Raw genomic sequence first — 22,923 nt, forward strand, 5'->3', positions numbered from 1 at the left:
TGCCCATAGGGGTGTGCAAATTGGATGTAGTTCGGTAAGTTTTTACCCTTAACCATAATCGTAACTGCTATTTCAGGTATGAGACTTCCTTGACCATAACCATAACCATAACCAAAACCAAACTTTGGTTTTGTTTAATCGATTATGGCTCGCTTTCAGTGAATCTTGGTTAATTAACCAAGCCAACTTTTAACTAAATTTAAAGTAAATGAACTTGTAAAAAGAATCCACGACGCCAATATTAATTGAATTAACGTTAACATATATACATACACACATATTCAAGAATTTCCGTTACAATATTTACACATCATACATTCATCTCGATGTAAACATGTCTTAGTTCTTTCCAATTCAGTTAACTTTCAGTTACGAAACACCCTTAACCATACCCACACCCAGTTAAAATCTCGGTTATCAGTTAATTCAGTTCGGTCACGGCTCAATTAACAGTTACGTAAACGTTTTTATCATTTTTAAAATGTGTACCAAAAAGGTAAACCATCACCATTCACCACTATAAGTATAAACTGTATCGTTTGACTTTGATTACACTACACACACAACAAGCCTGCAACTGTCAGTTAGCTTCATTCTAATTCTAAATAATATGCATACAGAAACAGGTACAAACCGTACAACTGCCAATCAAACCATAATTTTTCATAATATCTATATTATTAACATATTATTATTATTATTAACATATCTATATGCAGCGATTGAGTTTTTAGGTGACGTGGCTGTGCTCCAGAGGCTTCCGAGCTCGTCTATTAGGAGAATTGCCGAACACGTTATCGTTAAACGCTATAGTAATCCTCTTGACTTATTTAATTTGAATTTGTTGTACGGTTCTGGTGTTGTTAGTGTGAGTATTGTTGATTAGGTATGGTAGTGGATGTTAATTAGTAATTAGTATGCATTTGATTGAATTGTGAAGGTGTTGAGATGAAATTGCTGTTTAGGTTGAATTTGTAGCGGTTATAACTAGATTTTGTAGGTTTGACATGTGAAATTGAAGTGGAACTCACCTGAGTTACTTGAGATCGGATCGATAAAAAGCTCGAGACGAGCGAAGCTTTTTCGAGCTCAGGAATAAGACTCTTTTGGTTATCGAGACTTGTGTGTGTGTGTGTGTTTTTTTAAAGTTGTACCTCTTTTTGACTTCTATGCATTAGTTTTACACTGTATAGCCGAGCTCAAACCAAGCTTTGGCTCGTTTAAGGTACTGCACGAACTCGAGTTGAGCTTAGGATAGCTAAAGTTTATTTCTCTTATTTTTTCAAAATATATAAAAATAATTAAAAGCGTATATAAATTAACTAATAAATATATAATAAACGAGCCAGGTCCGATCCTAGCTAGAGCCTTGTATGGGAAGCTCGTTTAGGCTTGTCGAGCCTTGACGAGCCTTGTGTGTTTTTTTAAGTTTTACCTCTTTTTGACTTCTATGTATTAATTTTACGCTCCACGGCCGAGCTCGAGTGATCTTTGGCTCGTTTAAGGTACTACACGAACTCAAGTTGAGCTTAGGACGTTTTTCATAAAATATATAAAAGTAATTAAGAACACATATATATTAATTAATAAACCAATAAACGAGCCGAGTCGATCCAAGCTCGAGCCTTGTATGGAAGCTTGTATGGGAATGGAAAGCTCGTTTAGGCTTGTCGAGCGACCTGGTGTATTTTTAAGTGTTAACTCTTTTTGACCTCTATGTATTAATCTCACACTGCATAGCTGAGCTTGAGTCGAGCTTTGGATCGTTTAAGTTTTTTCAAAAATAATTAAAAACGTATAAATTAACTAATAAACAATAAACGAGCCAACTCTGGCTTAAAAACGACTCACGAGCCGAGCTCGAGTCAAGCTTTGGATCGTTTAAGGTTTTTCTCAAAATATATAAAAATAATTATAAAACGTATATAAATTAATTAATAAACAATAAACAAGCCAACTCTGGGCTTAAAAACGACTCACGAGCCGAGCTCAAGCTTTAGAAAAAGAGCTCAAAACGAGCAGAGCTTGAGCTTTTGTAAGTCAAACAATATTTGATATAAATGTGTTCAATAATCAGTATGTGCTTTATATATGATACAATCGTGCCCTAGTGGTTCTCACTGTTGACACCGTGTATTATACTATTATCAACAAAATTGATTGCATAGATGCTTTATTTTGAAGGTCCTGGTGAGTGTGTTTTCCAAGAAGGTGAACCTGGTGGTGGAATTTACTTTATTTCGGATGGTGAGGTAATTTTATGTATTCCTTGTTGACTAATTCTAGGGTTAACTGATCAAGAATTACATAGTCTTTAAGTAACTCGTAGTTTATTTGATGACATCCGCATTTGCAGGTGGAGGTATCCCGTTCGTTTCGTGCAGATAGTCATGATTCTCAAGTTTTTCGGTGGGGAAAGTTTGATCACTTTACCCAAAGTGAGAGAACACCATTTTCCAGTCTTTTTCAGTATATGTTATTCAATTCAAACACATGATCCAAGTCTATTTTGCAGGTGAACCTGATAGGCAAGAAGTTATAATTGCATTGACTAAGGTAGCTGCTATACTGTATGACATGCTGATTTGCATAAAGTTTGTTCAGAGTATGCTCATATGCTGTTCTGTACAGCCACACAAAAATGTTGACTTTTTTTACTATGGTTACAGCTGACCTGCTTAATGCTGCCCCACAAATATAGTCCCTTGATGCATCCATATTCAATTTGGAGTGCGGATGCGAATTTTAATACACGTGCACATGTGGAAAAGATATTGTCCTTAGATCCACTGGATGTATGTGGTATTCTTGACCCAAATTTATTATCTTGCATCTGTTAAATTTCATGGTTTATTTTCTGTTATGTCTATATAAATTTTCTCAGTTGCAGAATACCAGTTTTTATTGTCAATCCATGATTCTTGTGGTTTTTATTTTAATGCCACAAATTAAAGACACCCTTTTGACATTTTGCAGTCAAAACAAAAATTTCTTGAATCAAACTTGATATTTACCTTTGTTCTTTTTTAAGGCATGCAATTATAAATACTGTAAACTATCCGGTAGCTAAAAAGCTCTGGTATTTTTTTTCAATTATAAGATGTTGAATGTTGACTTTAAAATGTAAAAATGCGCAGAAATAACTCTGAAATGGACCTTTTCTATTACAATGTGCATCTTCAGTCGCCTAAGTTCTTCTCTTAACCGGTGTTTAACGTTTCCCCTGATTTTTCACATATAAAATTAGGGGAAAAAATGGGGATTACTGCAACCGTATGTTGGTAGTCAATAGTCATGAACTTGTTGCTTAGAGTGTCTATCCATATGAATTATTGTGGAAACTTTCACATATTCTTTCTTTTTTGTACAATACGTTTGGCATCATGTATACATTAAAGTGCTTTGATCGAGTTTACTTTTGTTGTGAAGGTGAACACATTCAGAGGAATCACTCTGAAAGGAGCTCCAAAATCTGCTAACGTGTATGGAGGACAGTTTATGGGACAGGCAAGAAGCTTCTATGTATTTCTACTTGGATTTGCTAGCATTATTTATATGAATGAAAATCTTTATTTACACCAAAATAAGATCTTAAATCCTAACACTCTATAGCACAATGAGATTATCCTTGCATACTTTACATATCTGGATGGTCAATTTTATTCAGGCACTGGCTGCAGCTTCCAAAACTGTTCATTTTCATAAGATTTTACATAGCTTTCATGCTCACTTTCTTCTTTCCGGGGACGTAAAATGTAAGTCGATTTCTTTGTAACTGAATATGCATGGTAGTAGTTTTCAAAAAATCTGAGTTTTCAAAATGCATGCATCTTAAATCTATTGTGAAAGTATTTAAACCACATATTCAAAACCATGCACTTTCTTATGCTAAATTGATTTTGTAATGTATGCTACCCTGATATTTAGTGTATATACACAGTTCCAATCATGTATCAAGTTGAGCGGCTGAGCGATGTGCCTAATATATCTACAAGAAGGGTGAACGCAGTACAAAAGGAGCGTGCTGTCTTCTTTTTGATTGCTTCCTTTCATGTATGTGTTCTATGCATTCAATCTGATTATTTCTTCTTACAAATTTTATTATTTCATGCATTTTTCAGTTTTGCTTTCTTTCATTTCAATATGAAACATGAAAGCTATGGGTGGTTATATTTATTAATCTAGTATAAGAAGTAGACTAATACTTGAGAACCAAGAAATGAGGGTGCTCCTAATATTATCATTTGTAGCTATAAATCAATGTGCCAGCTAGTACATGTCTATTGTTTCGTTTATATTTATTCAACTTCACTGTTTAATAGTTAATGGTTCCCACTTATAGTGCCTTTTTATGACATACACTTACAGAGGGAAGAAGAAGGATTTGATCACCAAGAACCAACAATGCCTTCTGTGTCTGACCCAGAAACGGTAACCGGATACTTTGAATGATCAATTTTTCATGTAAATCCTTTTCTTTAATTGTATAATCTTACTGTTTCAGCTTTTGCCAGAGCATGGATTAGAGGAGGGTGTTAAGCTTCCTAAAAATCATCCTAGGTTAGATTTTGTATCCTTAACTCATGATTCAGTAATTCACTATTGATCAATCTTATGTGTCTGGACACACATTATAGGCTATATTTGCCTCAATCCTCGACTCATGATTCATGATTAACAGAACTGAAGCTTCCACCTCAACTTCTGTCGAGTGGCCCACAGAAATCAGGCCACTAGATCCTAAAAAGTATACCCGCCACACTAAACGACCTCCAAGGTTATTTCTTGTTCTCTCTTAAAGCAATTTTTTTTTATTTTTTTGAGTTTTAAATGCTATTTTGTTGTAATATATTATTATTATTTGTTATCGTATACTTTGATATTTTTTTTTACTATCATCACTAATTTTTATATATCTATTTGTTATTATTATTTATTTACTTATTTTTATTATTCATTTATTTATTTTTAAACAACATCTATTCATTATTATGACTATTACTAATATCATTATTATTATTGTTACCTACTTTTTATCATTTGGATAGAGGTACGGTATGCCTACATCCCATCTTCCCCAGACCCCTGCTGATAGCCTTGCTATTGGCGGGATTTTCATTGGGTACGATTGTTGTTGTATGCTTATTTTTCATGGTATGTACATGACAACTTCTTTGATTCATATAACATATTGCAGTATCAGCTACTGGTTGAGAGCAAAAGGTAGACTTCCTGCTGACCCAGCTTTGCATAGGTTTGACTTTCAGTCGGTTATATTTAGAAAAATAACTCTAGAAAGAAATATACGGCCTATGATATTGATGCTTTCAAATAATAGGTGTGTAGGGGCATACTTCTCCGATCTACTATTCATTCAAATCAGTCTGAATCCGCACCGTAGAGAGGGCATATTTCCATCTTCTATTAGTCTCGACCATTCGTAAGTTAATACAAGCTTTTACAACATAAGCATTTAAGAAGTTAGGCCATTATGATCTCATCTTTTTCTCTCTTTCAGGATGTGGTTTCATAGGGATTTTAGAGCAGATGATTGGTTGTTATATGTGGTAAGTATTCAAGACCGTTACTTATGTAATGTTTGTTAATGCTCTACTGTTAGCAACCACCAAATATTATCATAAACTTGCCGTTTTGCGTTAGTTATTGTGGAATAAACACGCTTCTCTCATTTCATAATTGCATTTTTTAAAAATGATGTTTTTTTTTCCGGTTTTCATAGATCTTATCTTAGTTTCTCTTTATTGTTTACTTTTTCTTCTCAGATTGATAGTCCTACTGCTTATAACGCACGAGGCTTTTCTCGTGGTCAACTGTTTAACAGAAGGGGAGAGGTAACCGCATCTTAACTTCTTATAAAAAGGAAATAAGAGACGTGACATGGAACGAAAGGCTTGTGGACTAATAACTTATTTTCATGTTGCAGCTTGTTATGTCAGCAATGCAGGTTGGTGTTGTAAGAAAACTAAAGCCACCAATGGCTGCATCGAACCTATGACTCGCTCGATCATACATCTATCTGTTGTATACTTCATTGAAATCCGTGATAAAAGGTCAGTCAAATCTTGGAGTAGGATCCACACTCGCCCTTGATTATCACGGCTGCATAACTAAACAAATAATGTAATTCGATATTCAGATAATAAACAAATAACGATCCGTCCTTTAATTGGTACAATGATTGTAATTTCAGTTTTTCGTGATTAAACTATTACAATGTAAGTTATTGCGGTTTTGGTTGTTGCCAAAACTTTTCAGTATATATATACAAAAGTTGCCATTCAAAAAATAATAATAATAATAATAATAATAATAATAATAATAATAATAATAATTTCATATTAAGCTACAATGTTTGTTTGGTAAAGGAAAGTTTACTAAAATATGTATAAATGGTGGCATGAGAAACAGTTGATCAGCTACATCCATGTTTTTTATTTGAAGAGAGAGAGAGAGAGTTAGAGAGCTGCAAGAATTAAAACTAAAAAAATAGGGCCCAACCGGGTTCGAACCGGTGACCTATTGATCTGCAGTCAATTGCTCTACCACTGAGCTATGGACCCATTTTTGAGTTACCAACTTCATTCACCTTATAGAAACACTAACCACCAAATGCTTCCCCCTCTTTTATATTTTTTTATTTTACACAGACATCAATCCAAATCTTGATTTTAGGGTGTGTTTGGGATTGCATATTTAAATGAAAAATGACTTTTTGTTAAAAGAACTTATAAATTTATGAATTTTTGAAATGAAGTTAAAAAAAATGTTTAGATTAGCTTATGTGTTTGGAAAAACTAAAATGACCAAAATGGGCACTTTTTTTTTCAAAGAAGGACAATGAGTTTTGAGGGTTAGATGGATGTAATAGGTAAATCAAATCTATTAAGTTACTAAGTTATATATTCTAACTTTTCAAAACCCCTTTGTTTTGCCAAATACCTTATACACCTCGTTAACTTTTCAAAATAAAATCTTATGATTTGGTAAATGCCTTATACACGTTATTAAATTTTAAAAAGGTTTGTAACTTATAAGTTAACTAGAAAACACAATAAACTGAAATTTGAAACCCTAGCCATTGAAGTCAGTCATCCTAAACTTCAATTCAAACTTTTGGTGATGATGGCGGACCAGCACGAAGAAACCAATGAGCTTGAACAATTAGAGGAAGATGTGAACCTTATGGCTCAAAAGCTAACTGAATTCAGACACACTTTACCCGACCAGCTTCGAACCACACTCGCCTCTATTCTCTCTGCTCAGAGACCTCTTAATAATATTATTAATAATAATCCTGGACCTTCTTCCAGTAATCCCAATCCAGGTACTCAATGAATTCTTCCTTATTATTATTATTATTAAGAACTATTAATTAACCGAAGTCAATGTGGTCAACGAAGTTTCAAGTCAGTTAAGTAACTTTAGTTTGTTAGCATTCTGTTAACGGTCTAATTAGTTTTGTTAATAGTTCAGTTTCGTTGACGTTGAAATTAGTTTCGTTTGATCATCGTGAGCAATAATAGTCTCACTTGAATCTTTGCGTTATACGAGTTCTTTCATGTTTTCGTAACACGTCAAATAAAACTCGTTGCACAGCCGAGCTTTGGCTCGTTTAAGGTGCTACACGAGCTCGATCCGAGCTTACGCTTGTTTAAGGTTTGTCTCAAGTTATATACAAATAATTAAAAATAAATCACTAAATAAATAGTAAACGAGTTGAGCTCAAGCTTTAGTAAACGAGTTCAATTTAGGTACTCACCGAATTTTTACTCTTTTGGACTTGTATTTATAAATTTCACACTGCACAACCAAGCTCGAGCCGAGGTTTGGCTTGTTTAAGGTACTACACGAGCCGAGCTTAGGCTTGTTTAAGGTTTTTCTCAAAATATATAAAAATAATTAAAAACGTATATAAATTAATAAAAAAAGCGAGCTCGAGCTTTAGAAAAAGAGCTCAAAACAAGCTGAGCTCAAGCTCTTGTAACTCAAAATGAGCCGAGCTTGGGATTGGTTTGTTTACACTCCCTAGTAATCTTATCTAGGTACTCACTGAATTTTTCATTCTGCTTTTCATAGAACTGTGATTTGGTTGTTAATTGGTATTTTAGGGTTGTTAATTAGTTGGTTAGTATGCCAATTAGTTGTTATTGAATTAGAAAAATTAGAGGAAGATGTGAGATTATATATGAAGAGTATGAAAATGAGTATTTAGGTATTGTTAAGTTAGTTTTAGGTTTCTGCACATGACTGCATCTTATCATCATGCTATTCTCTATGTATACAGTTAGATTAGTTCATTTGTTGATATGTGATCATATTGTGGCGTACATGTATGATGTGATTGATAGGGCTGTAAACGAACCGCACTAAACAAGGCCTTTTTCATGTTCGTCCGTTAAGCTTTTATCGGACAAACGAAAAAAATCGTTGACGAACACCTAACAGAACGGATTTTTTGTTCTTGTTCTTGTTAATGTTCGTTCATTAAGGAAATGGACTTGTTCGTGAACGGTTCACGGACAGATATGAGCACAAACAATGTTTTATTTGATTTGGCTAACCGAGCATGGTCAGTGTCAACGGTTCGATCAGGCTACCAAGTTTTTGTTGTATTTTTTAATAATCATATTCATATGTTAATTTTACATATAAAATAATCGCATATTACTCAAATATATATTTGTTTTATAGTTAGTAATTTTGCTTAAATATATATGACAAGATTAGAAAAGTCATTAAATAGTATTAAAACCTTTAATGAATAAACCTAAAAACGGATGTAAACAAGCACAATTGAATGAGCATGGCCTCTGTTCGTGTTCTTTATTAAACGAACAAAGATAAACAAACTTCCTGCCAAACCGTTCACGAACAGTTAACCGAATCGTTTGCTTACAGCGCTAGTGAATATCATGTTTTGCTCATCTTTCTGTGAGATATTGTTTCATCTTTTGTTGGTTTTACTAACATCTTGAATCCATAAGTTGTAACTCATACGTAATGATTCATTGTCTAACTTCTTGATTCAGATAGTGGAGCATTGGTAGAAGGTGATCAGGCGCATGCTGAAAAGATACAAACGATTAAACAAAAGATTTCAGACAACAAATCTGCAATGTCGTCACAATTGAAGAGAGTGGAAGACTGTATGTCAAGAGTTGAGAAACTGGACTCCTTCAGCAAAGGAATCCATCCTGCATTTAAAAGACGAAATATCACCTCAAAAGATTGCTTCGTGTGAGGCTACTGCAGCGGCTCACACAATCTGAAAAGCTATAACATCATTGTCGTAAGCTTGAGTTTGTTTCGATCTGATAAACTACGCGGTTTTGGTGCGCTGCATTCAATCAAAGCTGACCGATTCAAAAGTTGTAAGTAGTTTAGACTTAAGACTATGCTTTATGTGTTACTTGATTTGTGTGAACGAATTGTTTTTCTTAAAATTTGAAGGTAAAGATTTGCATGTTGGTATGTTGTTTGACATGGGTTAAAAACAACTGAAAATGAAATTTTGATTAAATGGTGTGCGTAACTGCGTAAGGTGAAAATACGTGTATGACAACCTTGCCTCATCGCACGAGTACTTTACTAGTGTTGCTTATAAATAATAAGTTTTATATAATTTATTTTCATACTATTAAGAAATAACGTTAAAAAACAAGCTTTTACGCCAAAGCCATCTTCTGTGCCAAAGATCCTCTTGCGCCTGATAGAAATTTTTTCCGTCACGTTACGCATGTGCCCGTCTTGTTTCTTGGCAACTTTAAAAAGCCAAAAGCTATTTTGTTAACTCAATTGGTCAAAATGGTTAATTTAGTGAATTGAAATCATAATGACAATTTCTAAATCTTGTTCATTTACCACACACAAGCTAACAAACATAGTAAAATACACTAGGTAAGGTTAGCCCGCGTAGAAACATATCTATTATAAACTAGTTTTTTACCCGGCGCGAGATCGGTAAAACTAGGACGTTGAATCGGGCGAGAATTCGGTCGGTTTTGGTGACGTGCGTTATTGTACCGAAATTAAAACAAAAAATTTATAAAAAGACCAATGTGGTGGCATTGGTCGGTAAAATTCGAGTGCTGGTAAAACTCGACTGTTGTCGATCCCAAGCGTTGAGGCATTGAGCCTACGAGAATTCGATCGGTTTTCGTCATGTTTGTTGAGATACCGGAACTAAATTAAAATTGACGTTCAGTTGGTTTCCGTTACGTTTGTTACAGTGACTGAACTAAAAAAACAAAAAACAAAAACAAAATTTACGGAACAATTCGGTGTTGCCAAGTGGCCCAATAGGACCCTTGCGGCACCAAACTTCTTATTTATTATATAGTAATAATTTATATAGAAGTAGTTGGTTTGTAGAAAACCCAAGGTGTTTATAGGTGAACATCTAAAAACTAACTGCATCTATTTATTATTCAACATGTAAAATCAAATATATAACACTGTTTTATTGTGCAATAATTACAAGACTAAACATATGGCTACTAAGACGAAACGATCGAGTTAAGCAGACATTTTTAACAAAAGGGTTCTATACCCGGAACCAAATCACAACTATTAAGGTAGGTGACAGGGATGCCGACATCTTTAAGCGCCAGACACACACACATAGGGGGTTCAACTCCTGGTGAACCCCACATCGATTGTGAGAGAATGTTGCAACAGTGTTCATCAGCTCCTTTGAGGCACGACCCGTCCTCACCCCCAGGGAACACAGTCACACACCGTGAGCGAATGTTGCTACAGTGTTCATCAATGCATGGCTCGTCGTCGTAGTCCTCAGGAACCACAGGCACACACTGTCCTCGTGCTAAAGGAACTATGACCAGTGTGATCACCAACAACACACAAACCGCGAATTTTACCATTCTATTGCTTTTTTTTTCTTAAACTTGATAGATGCTTACTTTGGGATAAATACTCCCATTAGCTAGTGTTTATATATACTTAGTTACACATGCATTGCATGTTAATGTTATATATAACTATATAAGGTCAACTTTTTTACTTTTGCATACAAGTGGACTTGTTAATAATAATATGCAATGCAAGAGTACATACGCAATCGACCAACTTGATGGATATATTATGTTAAGACTAAGAAGCCATAACACATGGCATATGATAAGTTTTAAACTCAAGGGTTATGAATATTAACCATAGTTTCTAATAAGTTATTAACATGGCATAATAGAGTTTGCCTTTATTCAATAACCATGACTTGGATATTCTAATTAGGGAGGTTCAAAAAGCTCGAAGCTCGGACTCGTGGCTCGCTCGATAAAAGCTCGAATACAACTAGCTAAAAAAACTTGATTTGAAACATTCTGAGCTGAGTTGGCTCATTTTTGTAACCGAGCCAAAATCAACCTAGGCTCGATTCGATCATGGCTCGGCTCGTTGGCTCAATCTTAATCTCGTTTAACTTCAAAGTCGAGCTAGAGCCTTGGTTGAGTTTCCTTGCTTAATTTCGAGCCCGAGCTCCAAACCACCCTGGCTAGACTCGGGCTCGACTCATGAACAGCTTTAATTCTAATTAGGCAAAGTTACCAAAATAGACAATGTTGATCTTCTTTTAGAATATATCAATATAGATCTTAGCTTTTAGATTACAACTTTTTAGACATTCTCTTTCTAGACTAATTTGGTGTCGCCATGTAGGACAAGTTAGCTAAGCCTTAGCCAGCCCTTTTTTGCACCGAAAATTATAAGACGTACAATCTAATCCACCTTTTGACCAATCAAGGGTTGACCACGTGTCACCAGTAGGCTATGTTTAGCCTATGAATTTAGTTTGTTAGCCTTCTGCGTCACACCATAGGCTTAAAAAATATACGAGGACTTAGCCGACTTTTCTCCTCTTGTTGGCTAAGCAAGTGTGTTGGAGTCGTCTTGGAGCTGGCTAAGAGGAGAGAAGCAGACGTGTAATTCGTAGCCTCCAAACTATGTGGCAAAACGTCTAACAAAGTGGATTCATATACATGGGTCCCAACTCCCATTGTACCTTTTATGCATTTCAGACTTGTCCCACATGGTGATATCAAATTGGTGTAGAATGAAAAAATCTAGAAAGTTATATGCTAAATCTAATCTTAAATATATAAATAAAACCTTTAAAAGCTCTCTGGCTGCTCTCTACTTTTTCTCGAGCCACAAAATTGTTTTATTTGTATGTGTCTCTCCAAACCCAGATAACTCTTAAACATGTTATAACATCTTATTAAATTAAACGTTAATCTCACCAAATATTTGATATGAAAATCCTATAAATTATGAATATACTAAAAGTTTATATCTGATTTTTTTAAGTTTTTTTTTTGTTTATGATTAAGAACCAGTTTTATAGTAAAAAAAAAAAAAGGTCATAAGTGTCATCAAACCCATATAGCTTTTAAACCAGGTTATAACATCTCATAATGTAAAACAACCCCCGTAATACGAGGTATTAAAAACTAGTGTCAATATATATAAAACAAAATGGGTCAATGTCTACTTTGGTAATTTTCCAACCTAATTAGCATGTAAGGTGTGGGGACTACTTTTAACTTATTCAAAAAAAATATTATTATTTCTTTCTTTTGAAGTAACATTTAGTTAAATCCATTTTACGTTTGCGTGGGCGTAAAGTCAAGTGTGTAGAATGCTAAAAAAACACATCACTGCAGTCCTGTATTATCCTTGTTTAATGGTTATAAATTAATTAACTTTTAATGTTAGAGTGGATTAACTATAAAAACACACAAAAAAAAATTGATTAATGTACAACTTAAGGAAGGGTGCATTTAAAAAAAACTAAAGAGAAAAAAATATACGTGTCACTAAATATGTATCGGATATAATTAGACTCAAGAACAACAGAAATTTGACAACTTACAGATTCAATCGTGAATTTGTGATTAATTCCTAAACTAAATTCTCACCAAAGCGATGAGATTACAATGAGTCAAATAACAAAGAAACAATTACAAAACAATCTCTCAATTGAACACTAAAGGTTACAAAACAAGATTCATCTAACAATCTAGAGACCTATTATGAACGAACCCTAGTTTCGGTGATTAAAAGACTGAGAGGAAAAATAACCGCAATCAATATTACACAGCTCATCTCGTTTAAACATTTTCACTTCTTCATGTATTGCACTTCCAGTCCCTCATCATCCAGCAACTTCACCTTTTAGCCCCTCAACTTTATATCCAGCCCTCCATCTTCAAGTATACTCTACAAACAATATTTCAAGTTATCAAACCAAACTCAAGTTTGCTAGTGAATTGACTACCTTTTAACAATACGTTTAGCAACACCTAAAAAGTTACATTTAGTGAAAAAAAATTGTATCAATAACATAAAATTTTCTATAAATTCTCTCTCTCTATAATTATATAAAAGTATGCTCCACTTAAATAAATGTCTAAAGCTCATTTTTCATAAATATTAAACCATATGTATGGATAGTACTAGAGTAGGGTTGCTTAACGGGCGAGTTGAATTATTTCGACTTGAGTTAGAATTAACTCAAACTCAAGCTCACATACGAGCCGAGTTGACTTGACTCGTAATTTTCAATTAGGCCAAACTCGTATATGACTCTATTTAACTCAAGTAAGTCTGTGGCGGTTCATTTCAAGAATTTTATATGATAATTTCGAAGTTATTGTATAAGAACCGGATAACATGTCACCAAAATGTCAATATATAAGGTAAATCAATGATGATACTTATTCAAGCAAGCTCTCTTCGACTTGAAAGTTTATATGATTATGAACATTGAACAAGTTTTTACAACGAGCGAATTGTGAGAACTGGCTACTATAATAGTAATAGTAATAATGGAATATGTAAAAGTAGTAAATTGTTGTAATCAAAACTTCAATTACTAGAACAAGATATAACTGAATTAACTTTTAACATACGTTTCAAATATAAAATATTTATAGTGTGTTACTTCTTTCCACCATTAATAACTAATATGTTATAAGTCATTAGTGTTATAATATATTTATTACACCATTTATGAAATATTATATTACTAATCTCCAACACAAAACCAACAATATTTTTACCACATTTGATTAATATCATTCATCATCATGAAAGGTGGAGTGTTGGAGGTTTTTCTTGAGAGCGCCAAAGGCATTAGACACACCAATCTAATTGGTATATACTTCCTTTTATTCATTTCTTTAAATTTTATAATTTTTAATTTTTGTAAGATGAACAATAATTTTTATAATTTTAAATTAAAAGGTAAACCAAAGTATTATGTTATCGTTGAATGCGGTATCCAACATCATAAAAGCAAGTCATCGAAGGGTGATCATCACAAAGTATCTTGGAATGAGAAGCTCGCATTTGAGTTATCGATGTATGAATGTGAGAAGCTGACACACTTGGGGTTGAGAATCATGGATAAAGAGTTATTTCACAGCGATACTGGTTTTGTCGGCGAAGCTAAGTAATGTTTACCACAACTCTATTCAATTCTTTTAAACAATCGCGGTGAAATAAATATTTTTATCCTAATGTTAAAATCCCTTTTAGGGTTTATCTTGATGAAATACTCGTTGAAGGAAACGAGAAAGGACTCGTGGAACAGACACCAAAACCGTATAAGGTGGTCCTTGATGATGAAACTTATAGAGGAGAGATCAGAATTGGACTCAAGTTCATCCCGGATGTAAGTATTCTAATAGTCCCTAATGGTAAAGTTGGGACTGTCAATTGCTGATAATGATCCAAACTAAAAGTTTACTTATAAAAATATGTTTTGAGTGCAATATCTGACTCTTTAAATAAATATATTTATTTTACGTTTCCTATATAACAGGCAGTTATTAGGAAAGAGGGAAAAGAGGTTATTACTATGGAAAGAAGTTATGAGGACACAATATGGAACAGGTTGGTGGGCTTTTGTAAGATGTCATGGTGGAGATTTTTTATGGTAGAAAACTAAATCCAGATGAGTGTAAGCGTGTCTAGATTTTTTTTGAACGACAACTTTCATTTAGCGTATTTAGATATTTGTATGAGTAAGAGACTCGCTTTCTTATAGATTTAATTAACCTTATATGTTGATTTCGGATTGTGTGTTATCTTTTTTTTCCTCCCTTAATTCTTTTGGCAATTTGATATGGTTAAACGTAGAGGTGCACAAAGAGCCCGAACCCGAAAAAAAAAACTGGAACCAGTTTTTTATACCCGGGTTTCTAATACCTAAACCCGTACCCGACCCTATCCGAATGGTACATATAGGGTATGCATTTCAGTATCAAAGCCCGTACCCGAACCGGACCCGATTTGTACCCGGTAATACCGGAAACCCAAAACCGGTTCCATACCCGGAACTGGGTTTTTCCAATACCCGAAACCGGGTTTTTCAAATACCCGATATATACCCAAAATTACCTGAAAAATACCCCGAAAAAGTGCAACCCCTTAAAAAATCTACTATATATCCAGAAAAAACCAAAAAAAAAATATGGTTTTTTCAATACCCGGAAATAGGGTATTAAAATATATGGTTCTATACCCGACCCGAACCCGATACATAGGGTATGAATTTTAAAGGCAATACCCGAACCATAGCCCTAACCAGGTATCGTCAATACCCGACATTCTAATACCCGGTCATATCCGAAACTGGGTATTTGATAAACCCGATTTGTGCACCTCTAGTTAAACGACCATTTGATTCTTATTTGTTAACCAAGTAAAGAATATGGAAACATGTTTAAACGTAATGGGCCAACAAGTGAGCAAATTGTAACGGTTTCAACATTGGAAAATGGACTGGGCCTTTTGTTCTTTTTGAAGTGTCAAAATGACCCATATACAAAAATTGATAAATGAACAACCTAATAAAAATATGATTTTATGGTTTTTCGAGTTAACTAATGTGATAAAACAAAAGCCATATAAATTATAACATGTTAACTTAACTAAGTAAAATATTAAGTGAAAGAAAATGGGAATTTGTGTGTCGTTATTTTTGTACTTCAAAATGGGCCTTAGACTGGACTATTGTTGTACTTAAAAAAACAGGCTATATTTGGGAGTACGGTGTTAGTTTTCTTTTTGAGTTATGCAACTTCAACTTAAAACATTTAACTTGTAACATGTTTATATTCATTTCTCTTTCATCTCAAGTAAATCAAACTGGTTGATGACACTAAAGTCATCGATACCAACAAGTTCGTATGCATCGGCCTCATGATCCACAACTTACTATGTATTAGTATATCTTTGTATTGTAATATTAGTTTTCAACACTCATACATCCCTAGTGAGATTACTAAGAAGTTTTCAAAGTATTGACAAATCTATATTATGAAGTATCTAATAATTCCCCCCATAAATAATTAGTAACAAAATTGTTGATGCATACCATATATCATAGAGAAGATTTGTTAGTGATGATCATCTATATCACTTTAGAAAAAGATAATGAAGAAAATATCGATTTAAGAACTTAGAAGTGTACGCAAGATGAATTAGTTTGCATTCATTCGAACCGCAAAACTATGTGTCCTTGCGTATTTAGTGATATATTTTCTTCTCTCAACTCTCCACTTGTTATTGAATCCTCAAGTTTCTTCATAACAGACAAATATTCAAAAACTGGTTACTAAAATAATTTACTTACACACGATCAGTGAAATTCTTAAACAATGACAAAGAACACAGTAAAACAAGGCTTAGATTTGCATAATCTCTTTTAACTCCAAAAACCTTGCAGGTCTAAAATAATTCAATTATACATCCACCTGATATATTTCACACATGCATTTTTGATATATCGGACATAAGAACCTATGACACTACATCTCTTTATTAAAGTAAACAAGGCGCTAGACTAACGAAGCTCTAACATCACTTTTTAGGCGAAACAATCAAATGAGCACTTAACCTACCGTGGTTATAACTTATAAGGTCAATTCGTGTTTTAGTATATGCGCCAATGGTCAAGGGTGTATATAGAAAATATTTATCAAGCATCCTCCTATATAAATTAAACATAATTATACATATAAACTAACAATTAAATATAAGAAATATATATATAATTATACTTGTTTAAGATTTTTTTTCAATAATTTATTTATTTAAACTATAATTAACGTTATCTTGGCCTTTCACTTGCACGATGATTTCAGTTCTGTCCATTCTTGAACTACAACTATTTCAAGATTAAAAATGACCTCAATAATGTTAACGTATTACACATATTAATTAAAAACTATACAATCATCATTCTATTTATATATTTTTTAGCATTTATCAACTATTATTTAAATGTATTCCTTAATTTATTATATCAAATTCCATCACAAGAGCATAACTCAATGTTATCCATAATTTAATTATTTGTTTTTGTTCCAATAAACTCAAACTTGATGATAAGCACGACTATGTGATTTATATATTTTATTTATAACCACGTTGTGTTGTATGTTGCTTTTTAAACAAATGAATATGATGGAACAAGTAATTTTTTTAAGTTTAACATTTTTATTCCAAGAATAAGTTTATATTGATGTAACTCATTGTAAGTTTTAGTTACTAAAATTTCTATATTTGTATACATAAGTTTGATCAGTGTACTTTACAACTCATGACTTTATATATAGTCAACAACAGGGACCAAAAAAAATATGCAAACCAGTAACGTTTTATTGAGTTTTTATGAGTGTGGGGTAAACAATGTGAATGATTGGATTAATAATTTAAAAAAAAAAGTACCTTCTCATTATTGGTTTTTTATTAATAGAATTTCTAACGACGCTAGTTACACTTCACACTAATCAACTTCTTGTAAGACCGGCCAGTATACACATGGCCTACCCTGCCACCTCATCACCATTAACGACAATGTGGGCTTTGCATAATCTAATTTTCAAGGCTATGCATTTGTGGAAACGCCCAGTGTTAAATGGTCGTATAAAGGGGGGGGGGGCACATGACGTAAAACGATAGTATAGAAAGAGGTTGCATGACTAAAAACAATTGTGTAGGTAGGAGCTCCATCAGTTAAACAACAATATAAAAAGGAATCATATAATATGTTTAATCATCCAATAACAAACTTATATATACAAGATTGATTTTAGGCCTACACATTATGTGTCACGAATTGGTGAAATAAAAGAAGTGGCAAAAGAATCTTGAGCAATTATAACAAATGGCGTAGATAGTAATTTGTTTGGTATAAAATAAAATTAATTTATGTGAAAGATTTTTTACTTCAAATATATTAAATTATAAGTTATACTAACTTATACGTAATATCAATCATATCTTATCTCAAAATATCGTGCTATAATTACTAAAACATGGTTTTATAATTTCTAACTTTTCTTAAAACGATAACTTTCTTTTTGTGTTTAGGTCACCGCATTCTTCAAATTGGAGAGCCCCGTTACCCCACTACGACCAAACTATGTAGTCTTAACCGGGTCCACGCTTCAGAGTTTAGCTTGGGTGTTATCCTGAGAAACCATACCGTCTACTGTACTTAACAGCTGTTGTGCTACCACATGAGCATAATTCTTTGGTGTAACTCAATGGGACGAAAACTCAGGTGGGCTCGAGATTCAAACCAACAACCTTGCATAAGGCCTAGCTTAAATCATGCATTACCATAATTTGATTTTTTTGTTTAATCTTGTTATAATTCACCAAAATGACACTTACAGAACCCAAGTGTTTCTATCGCTAGATTGCAAACGCTGGGTTATAATTTCTAACTTAGTTTACCAATAAAACAATAACATACATTCTCTTTTGAGTTTCCATATTTAGAAATGAACACAAACACACAAACCATCCACCCAATCATTGTCCCAAAAAGTAATGATTTGGTTTCTATACACACTTCTTTATTATTATTATTACTTATTATTATTATTATTATTACTATTATTATTGCAACTTAATTCAAGCCAAGATTCGTCAACTTCATCACTGTAAAACCTTTATTATTCTAACCATAATGACACCCCTCATAAGTTGTATACATTATTATCATTCACCATCTTCATTTCACTCAATTTCCCATCTGGGTTATGTTCAAAATGCCTTCTTTTGTCTTCTTACACTTTCAATTCCAAAGCTTTTTGTTTCTAGCACGCCTCTGATCTCTCAACACCCTTTTTTCGAATAAAGATAAAGCAATATTCAATTTTTATTAATATTCATTATTATTAATATTGTTATTGGTATTCATTCTGTTGCTATTAAAGGTAATAATAAATTAATAATAATAATAAATTCTGTATAAAGGTTTTATATGCTTTTTAGGGTATATTTTGAATGAATCTTTATTATTTTAACCGTTGTAACTATAACTTTGTTTCAAATTTTCAAGATTTTTGCTTTTCTTTATCAAGATTGTGTTTAAACTTATAAATTTTAACTTTTTTCCCGGTTATAATTGATTCCATGCATCATTTTAGTTAAAAAGTATTGAAAACTTATTATGCACACCAACTGTTTGTATAAATGCAGGGATTAATATTCACAACAGAAATTGTTAAAAAAATGGAGAAGTTAGTGGATTTTGAAGAGGTTATTGATTTGGGATTTGAGTCATCAACAGTTTCTTCATTGGATCATGGAGTAGTTGATGATGAGCATGATCATGATCATGATCAGTCGCCTACGGTGAATTCGACGCTTAGTGGGAACTCTTTTGCTTATTATAGAACTAACTCAGAGACTTCAGCTTTCTCTGAGCAGTTAACTGATGATCTTAATAGCTGCTCTTCGGATACACAGTCGCCCGTGTGCTGGCCCACGAGATCGCCTTACCGGCCTGCACTTTCGAGATTTGGAATAAAGACACCGACACACACGTTTGAACCCGAAGATAAGCTTGAGGTTAATGAACCTATGGATTTGGGTGAGTTTTTATTTTTTTTTTATTTTTTGTGCATTAGAGTTTAATTGTGAGCTAATAATAGGAAATCAATGCTTTGACTTTTCTTGAAATCCATCATTAATATTTTTCCTATTGGCATTATTTGTTGCATAATCTTATGCAATTATTGATTTTTGACCTTTATAGTAACTTCAAGTCATTATAAGCAGCTCAAGCACACACCCAAAACACATAGAAATGAGAAATATTACATGTTTTTTCAAGACTTGTTGATATATTCTTGAGAAAAGTTATAATTTTTTAAGACTTTTTTCTGAAAAATTACATTTTTTCGAAGGCGTGTTGATATATTTTTGAGAAAAATTACATTTTTTCAATCTTTTCTTGAAAAATTACGTTTTTTTCGAAGACGTGTTGATATATTCTTGAGAAAGATTACATTTTTTCAATCTTTTCTTGGAAAATTACATTTTTTTGAAGATTTGTTGATATATTCTTGACCTGAATCAGAGCTTGACATGATGAAAGAAAGATTTGCAAAGCTTTTACTTGGAGAAGACATGTCAGGCAGTGGCAAAGGTGTTTCTACCGCTGTTACAGTTTCTAATGCGATCACAAATCTTTACGGTATGCGTTTTCAATCCGTGTTTTCAAGATATTTAACGGGTTGGTTCGTGTGTTTTTAAGTTGTCTTGTTTATGTCTTTCTAGCTTCTATGTTTGGCCAACATCAAAAGTTGGAACCTTTGCATCCGGAGAAGAAGATGATGTGGAAACGAGAGATGAATTGCTTACTCTCGGTTTGTGATTACATCGTCGAATTCATCCCAACGTCACATAGTTTAAATAATGGAAAAGCCATGGAGGTATATACAAAAAAAAATAATTTTTATGAGATTTTAGATCCTTTTATAAGTAATTGATATGAAATTCATAGATGCCATTTAAACTATTTTCAGGTGATGTCTAGCCGGCCAAGACCGGATATTTATATAAACCTTCCAGCGTTAAAGAAGCTAGATGCGCTGCTCTTGGTAAATTTTTATGATTTTTAAATTTTAATGATTTTATCGAATTTGTGTCTTTTTAACAAAAATCTTTTGTTTTATTTATTATATTACAGGAAATACTTGACAGCTTCAAAGAGAAGGAATTTTGGTATGTAGATCAAGGAAGCATGTCGTCAAACTCACGAACGGGATCATTTAGAAAGATTCCTCAGCCTCAGCCTCAGAGGAAAGATGAAAAATGGTGGTTGCCCGTTCCTTGTGTAAGCCCAGAAGGCCTCTCGGATAAGGCCCGAAAGCATTTGAGACAAAAACGTGACTCCGCTAATCAAATACACAAAGCAGCAATGGCCATCAATAGTAGCATTCTGGCTGAAATGGAGGTTCCACAGACATACATCAGTTCTCTTCCTAAGGTTTAAAAATTTTCAAATATTTAACTTCATTTTTATCGGGTCAAAACGGGTTCGGTCAGTTGTAACCGAAAGGTCTGAATAGCCGAATCCAAACAAAAACCGTTGATTTGGTTTTGTGTTTTCGTAAAAATCGAATTTTCGGTTCGGTTTTGGATGTAATAAAACCGAAAAAACCTATCCGGGCTTAATTTATGAATTTTCGTTTTTTTTTTAATTTTGAATGTTAAATAATTTATTAGCATTTAATAAATAGTATAAGCCAAATATTTTCATATAAATGTGTAATAATCAAAATCATAATCAATTATCATTAACTAACAAAAAGATTTATGCCCAAAGTCATTATTTGGGGGACAAAAAAATTCAAGCCCAAATGGTAAAACCGAGTAGCCGAAATAGAACTGGTTTCAATAACTCAAAAACCGAATTTTTGGCTTTTGACTATTTAGTTTGGTATGATCTCAAACCGACCCATGCACACCTCTATAAAATCGACTCGTTTGCATTTTAATAATTGGTCAAAAATTTTTTGTTTTCAGTGTGGACGAACAAGTGTCGGGGACACAATATACCGATATATGACTTCAGGCGGGAAATTTTCACCCGAATACCTACTCGATTGTCTCAACATAGGCTCGGAACACGAGGCACTTGAGTTGGCTGATCGGGTCGAGGCTTCTATATTCACATGGAGACGAAAAGCGTGTGCAAGTTATTCAAAAACATCATGGGAGAAGGTTAAACAACATGTGGCCGAGACAGAACGAGTTGACAAGAATGTCGTATTAGCTGAACGAGCCGACAGTTTGTTGTTTTCGTTAAAGCAACGGTACCCGGAACTGTCACAAACAACACTTGACACAAGCAAGATCCAATACAACATGGTAAGTCTAAATAAAAAAAATTTAAAACATTTTGTTTGTGATTTTTTTAAATTTATGAATTTTATATTTGTATAGGATGTGGGACAAGCAATACTAGAGAGTTATTCAAGGGTGTTGGAAGGTTTGGCATTTAATATTGTTGCTTGGATTGATGATGTTTTGTTTGAAGATAAATCCATGAGAAACCAAGAATCATAAGGCCTTTGTTTTGAAGACACCTTCAATGTAGGCATTTCTTTCATTGTTTTTTTTCGTCGTAAATGGAGTTAACGAAAACGTGTAGAAACTTTCTTTAATGGGTTAAAATGGGTTAGAGTCGGAATGGATGTTTTATGTGGATGGTAGACATTATTAACATTTCCATCCATTTTTTTAATGTATAAATTATTTATGTTTGTGATTTTTGCCGTAATTAACCATTTGTTGGATTTACTTAAGAGCTAGCAGAAATAAAAATAAACATTGATACGAGTTAGGAGGTGTATGGTGCAAGATTTATAATTATTGCCATCACATACACACCCAATTTTTTTTGTTAAAAACTTTTGAAACTACCCACAATACTTGAGTGGTATTCCTGAGTCAGGATATCAATTGTCCATGCTAATTTTAATGCTCTGGGCCTGACTCGTCCAAGAACACCAACAAAGAGGAAACCCAGAATTATCGTTGTCGTTTAACTTATCGGCTTTTGTTTTATTTTATCTT

At 33.3% G+C, this 22,923-nt stretch overlaps 3 protein-coding genes and 1 non-coding gene across 4 annotated transcripts; 3 read left to right on the plus strand and 1 right to left on the minus strand.

Annotated features, from left to right (window-relative positions):
* The first annotated feature begins 533 nt into the window (after nucleotides 1-533).
* On the plus strand, nucleotides 534-6,207 carry LOC143601965 (acyl-CoA hydrolase 2-like). The gene is made up of 17 exons (XM_077079232.1): nucleotides 534-626; nucleotides 720-812; nucleotides 2,185-2,252; nucleotides 2,357-2,438; nucleotides 2,516-2,556; nucleotides 2,670-2,795; nucleotides 3,430-3,507; nucleotides 3,668-3,755; nucleotides 3,941-4,053; nucleotides 4,369-4,431; nucleotides 4,505-4,560; nucleotides 4,682-4,777; nucleotides 5,198-5,254; nucleotides 5,339-5,440; nucleotides 5,519-5,567; nucleotides 5,784-5,852; nucleotides 5,945-6,207. The coding sequence occupies exons 1-17, from the start codon at nucleotides 611-613 to the stop codon at nucleotides 6,014-6,016; spliced, it is 1,269 nt and encodes a 422-aa protein (XP_076935347.1). The 5' UTR covers nucleotides 534-610; the 3' UTR covers nucleotides 6,017-6,207.
* A 302-nt stretch (nucleotides 6,208-6,509) lies between these two features.
* TRNAC-GCA (transfer RNA cysteine (anticodon GCA)) lies at nucleotides 6,510-6,581 on the minus strand. The gene has a single exon. It is a non-coding gene; the product is annotated as a tRNA-Cys (tRNA).
* Nucleotides 6,582-14,123: 7,542 nt separating this feature from the next.
* Nucleotides 14,124-15,066, plus strand: LOC143601964 (elicitor-responsive protein 1-like). The gene is made up of 5 exons (XM_077079231.1): nucleotides 14,124-14,190; nucleotides 14,281-14,488; nucleotides 14,575-14,710; nucleotides 14,861-14,931; nucleotides 15,051-15,066. The coding sequence occupies exons 1-5, from the start codon at nucleotides 14,124-14,126 to the stop codon at nucleotides 15,064-15,066; spliced, it is 498 nt and encodes a 165-aa protein (XP_076935346.1).
* A 4,428-nt stretch (nucleotides 15,067-19,494) lies between these two features.
* Nucleotides 19,495-22,624, plus strand: LOC143601968 (rop guanine nucleotide exchange factor 3-like). Its single transcript, XM_077079235.1, has 7 exons — nucleotides 19,495-19,930; nucleotides 20,420-20,536; nucleotides 20,620-20,774; nucleotides 20,868-20,942; nucleotides 21,032-21,331; nucleotides 21,871-22,215; nucleotides 22,291-22,624. Exons 1-7 carry the CDS (start codon nucleotides 19,531-19,533, stop codon nucleotides 22,411-22,413), a joined length of 1,515 nt encoding a protein of 504 aa, XP_076935350.1. The 5' UTR covers nucleotides 19,495-19,530; the 3' UTR covers nucleotides 22,414-22,624.
* Nucleotides 22,625-22,923: the final 299 nt, after the last annotated feature.

The sequence above is a fragment of the Bidens hawaiensis genome, unplaced genomic scaffold, assembly GCF_021521415.1.
Source record: "Bidens hawaiensis isolate Kalapana, Puna unplaced genomic scaffold, B.hawaiensis_p1.1 tig00057703_1, whole genome shotgun sequence".
NCBI lineage: Eukaryota > Viridiplantae > Streptophyta > Magnoliopsida > Asterales > Asteraceae > Bidens > Bidens hawaiensis.

What these genes read in the sequence shown, in the direction of transcription:
- LOC143601965 (XM_077079232.1), top strand. An exon ending in GAGGACAGTTTATGGGACAG is followed by an intron (nt 3,508 to 3,667) that starts GCAAGAAGCTTC and finishes AATTTTATTCAG; the next exon opens with GCACTGGCTGCAGCTTCCAA. An exon ending in TCTATTAGTCTCGACCATTC is followed by an intron (nt 5,441 to 5,518) that starts GTAAGTTAATAC and finishes TCTCTCTTTCAG; the next exon opens with GATGTGGTTTCATAGGGATT.
- LOC143601964 (XM_077079231.1), top strand. Translation starts at nt 14,124, where the DNA reads ATGAAAGGTGGAGTGTTGGAGGTTTTTCTTGAGAGCGCCAAAGGCATT. An exon ending in TAGACACACCAATCTAATTG is followed by an intron (nt 14,191 to 14,280) that starts GTATATACTTCC and finishes TTAAATTAAAAG; the next exon opens with GTAAACCAAAGTATTATGTT. An exon ending in GGTTTTGTCGGCGAAGCTAA is followed by an intron (nt 14,489 to 14,574) that starts GTAATGTTTACC and finishes AATCCCTTTTAG; the next exon opens with GGTTTATCTTGATGAAATAC.
- LOC143601968 (XM_077079235.1), top strand. Translation starts at nt 19,531, where the DNA reads ATGCAGGGATTAATATTCACAACAGAAATTGTTAAAAAAATGGAGAAG. An exon ending in AGCTAGATGCGCTGCTCTTG is followed by an intron (nt 20,943 to 21,031) that starts GTAAATTTTTAT and finishes ATTATATTACAG; the next exon opens with GAAATACTTGACAGCTTCAA. An exon ending in GCAAGATCCAATACAACATG is followed by an intron (nt 22,216 to 22,290) that starts GTAAGTCTAAAT and finishes ATATTTGTATAG; the next exon opens with GATGTGGGACAAGCAATACT.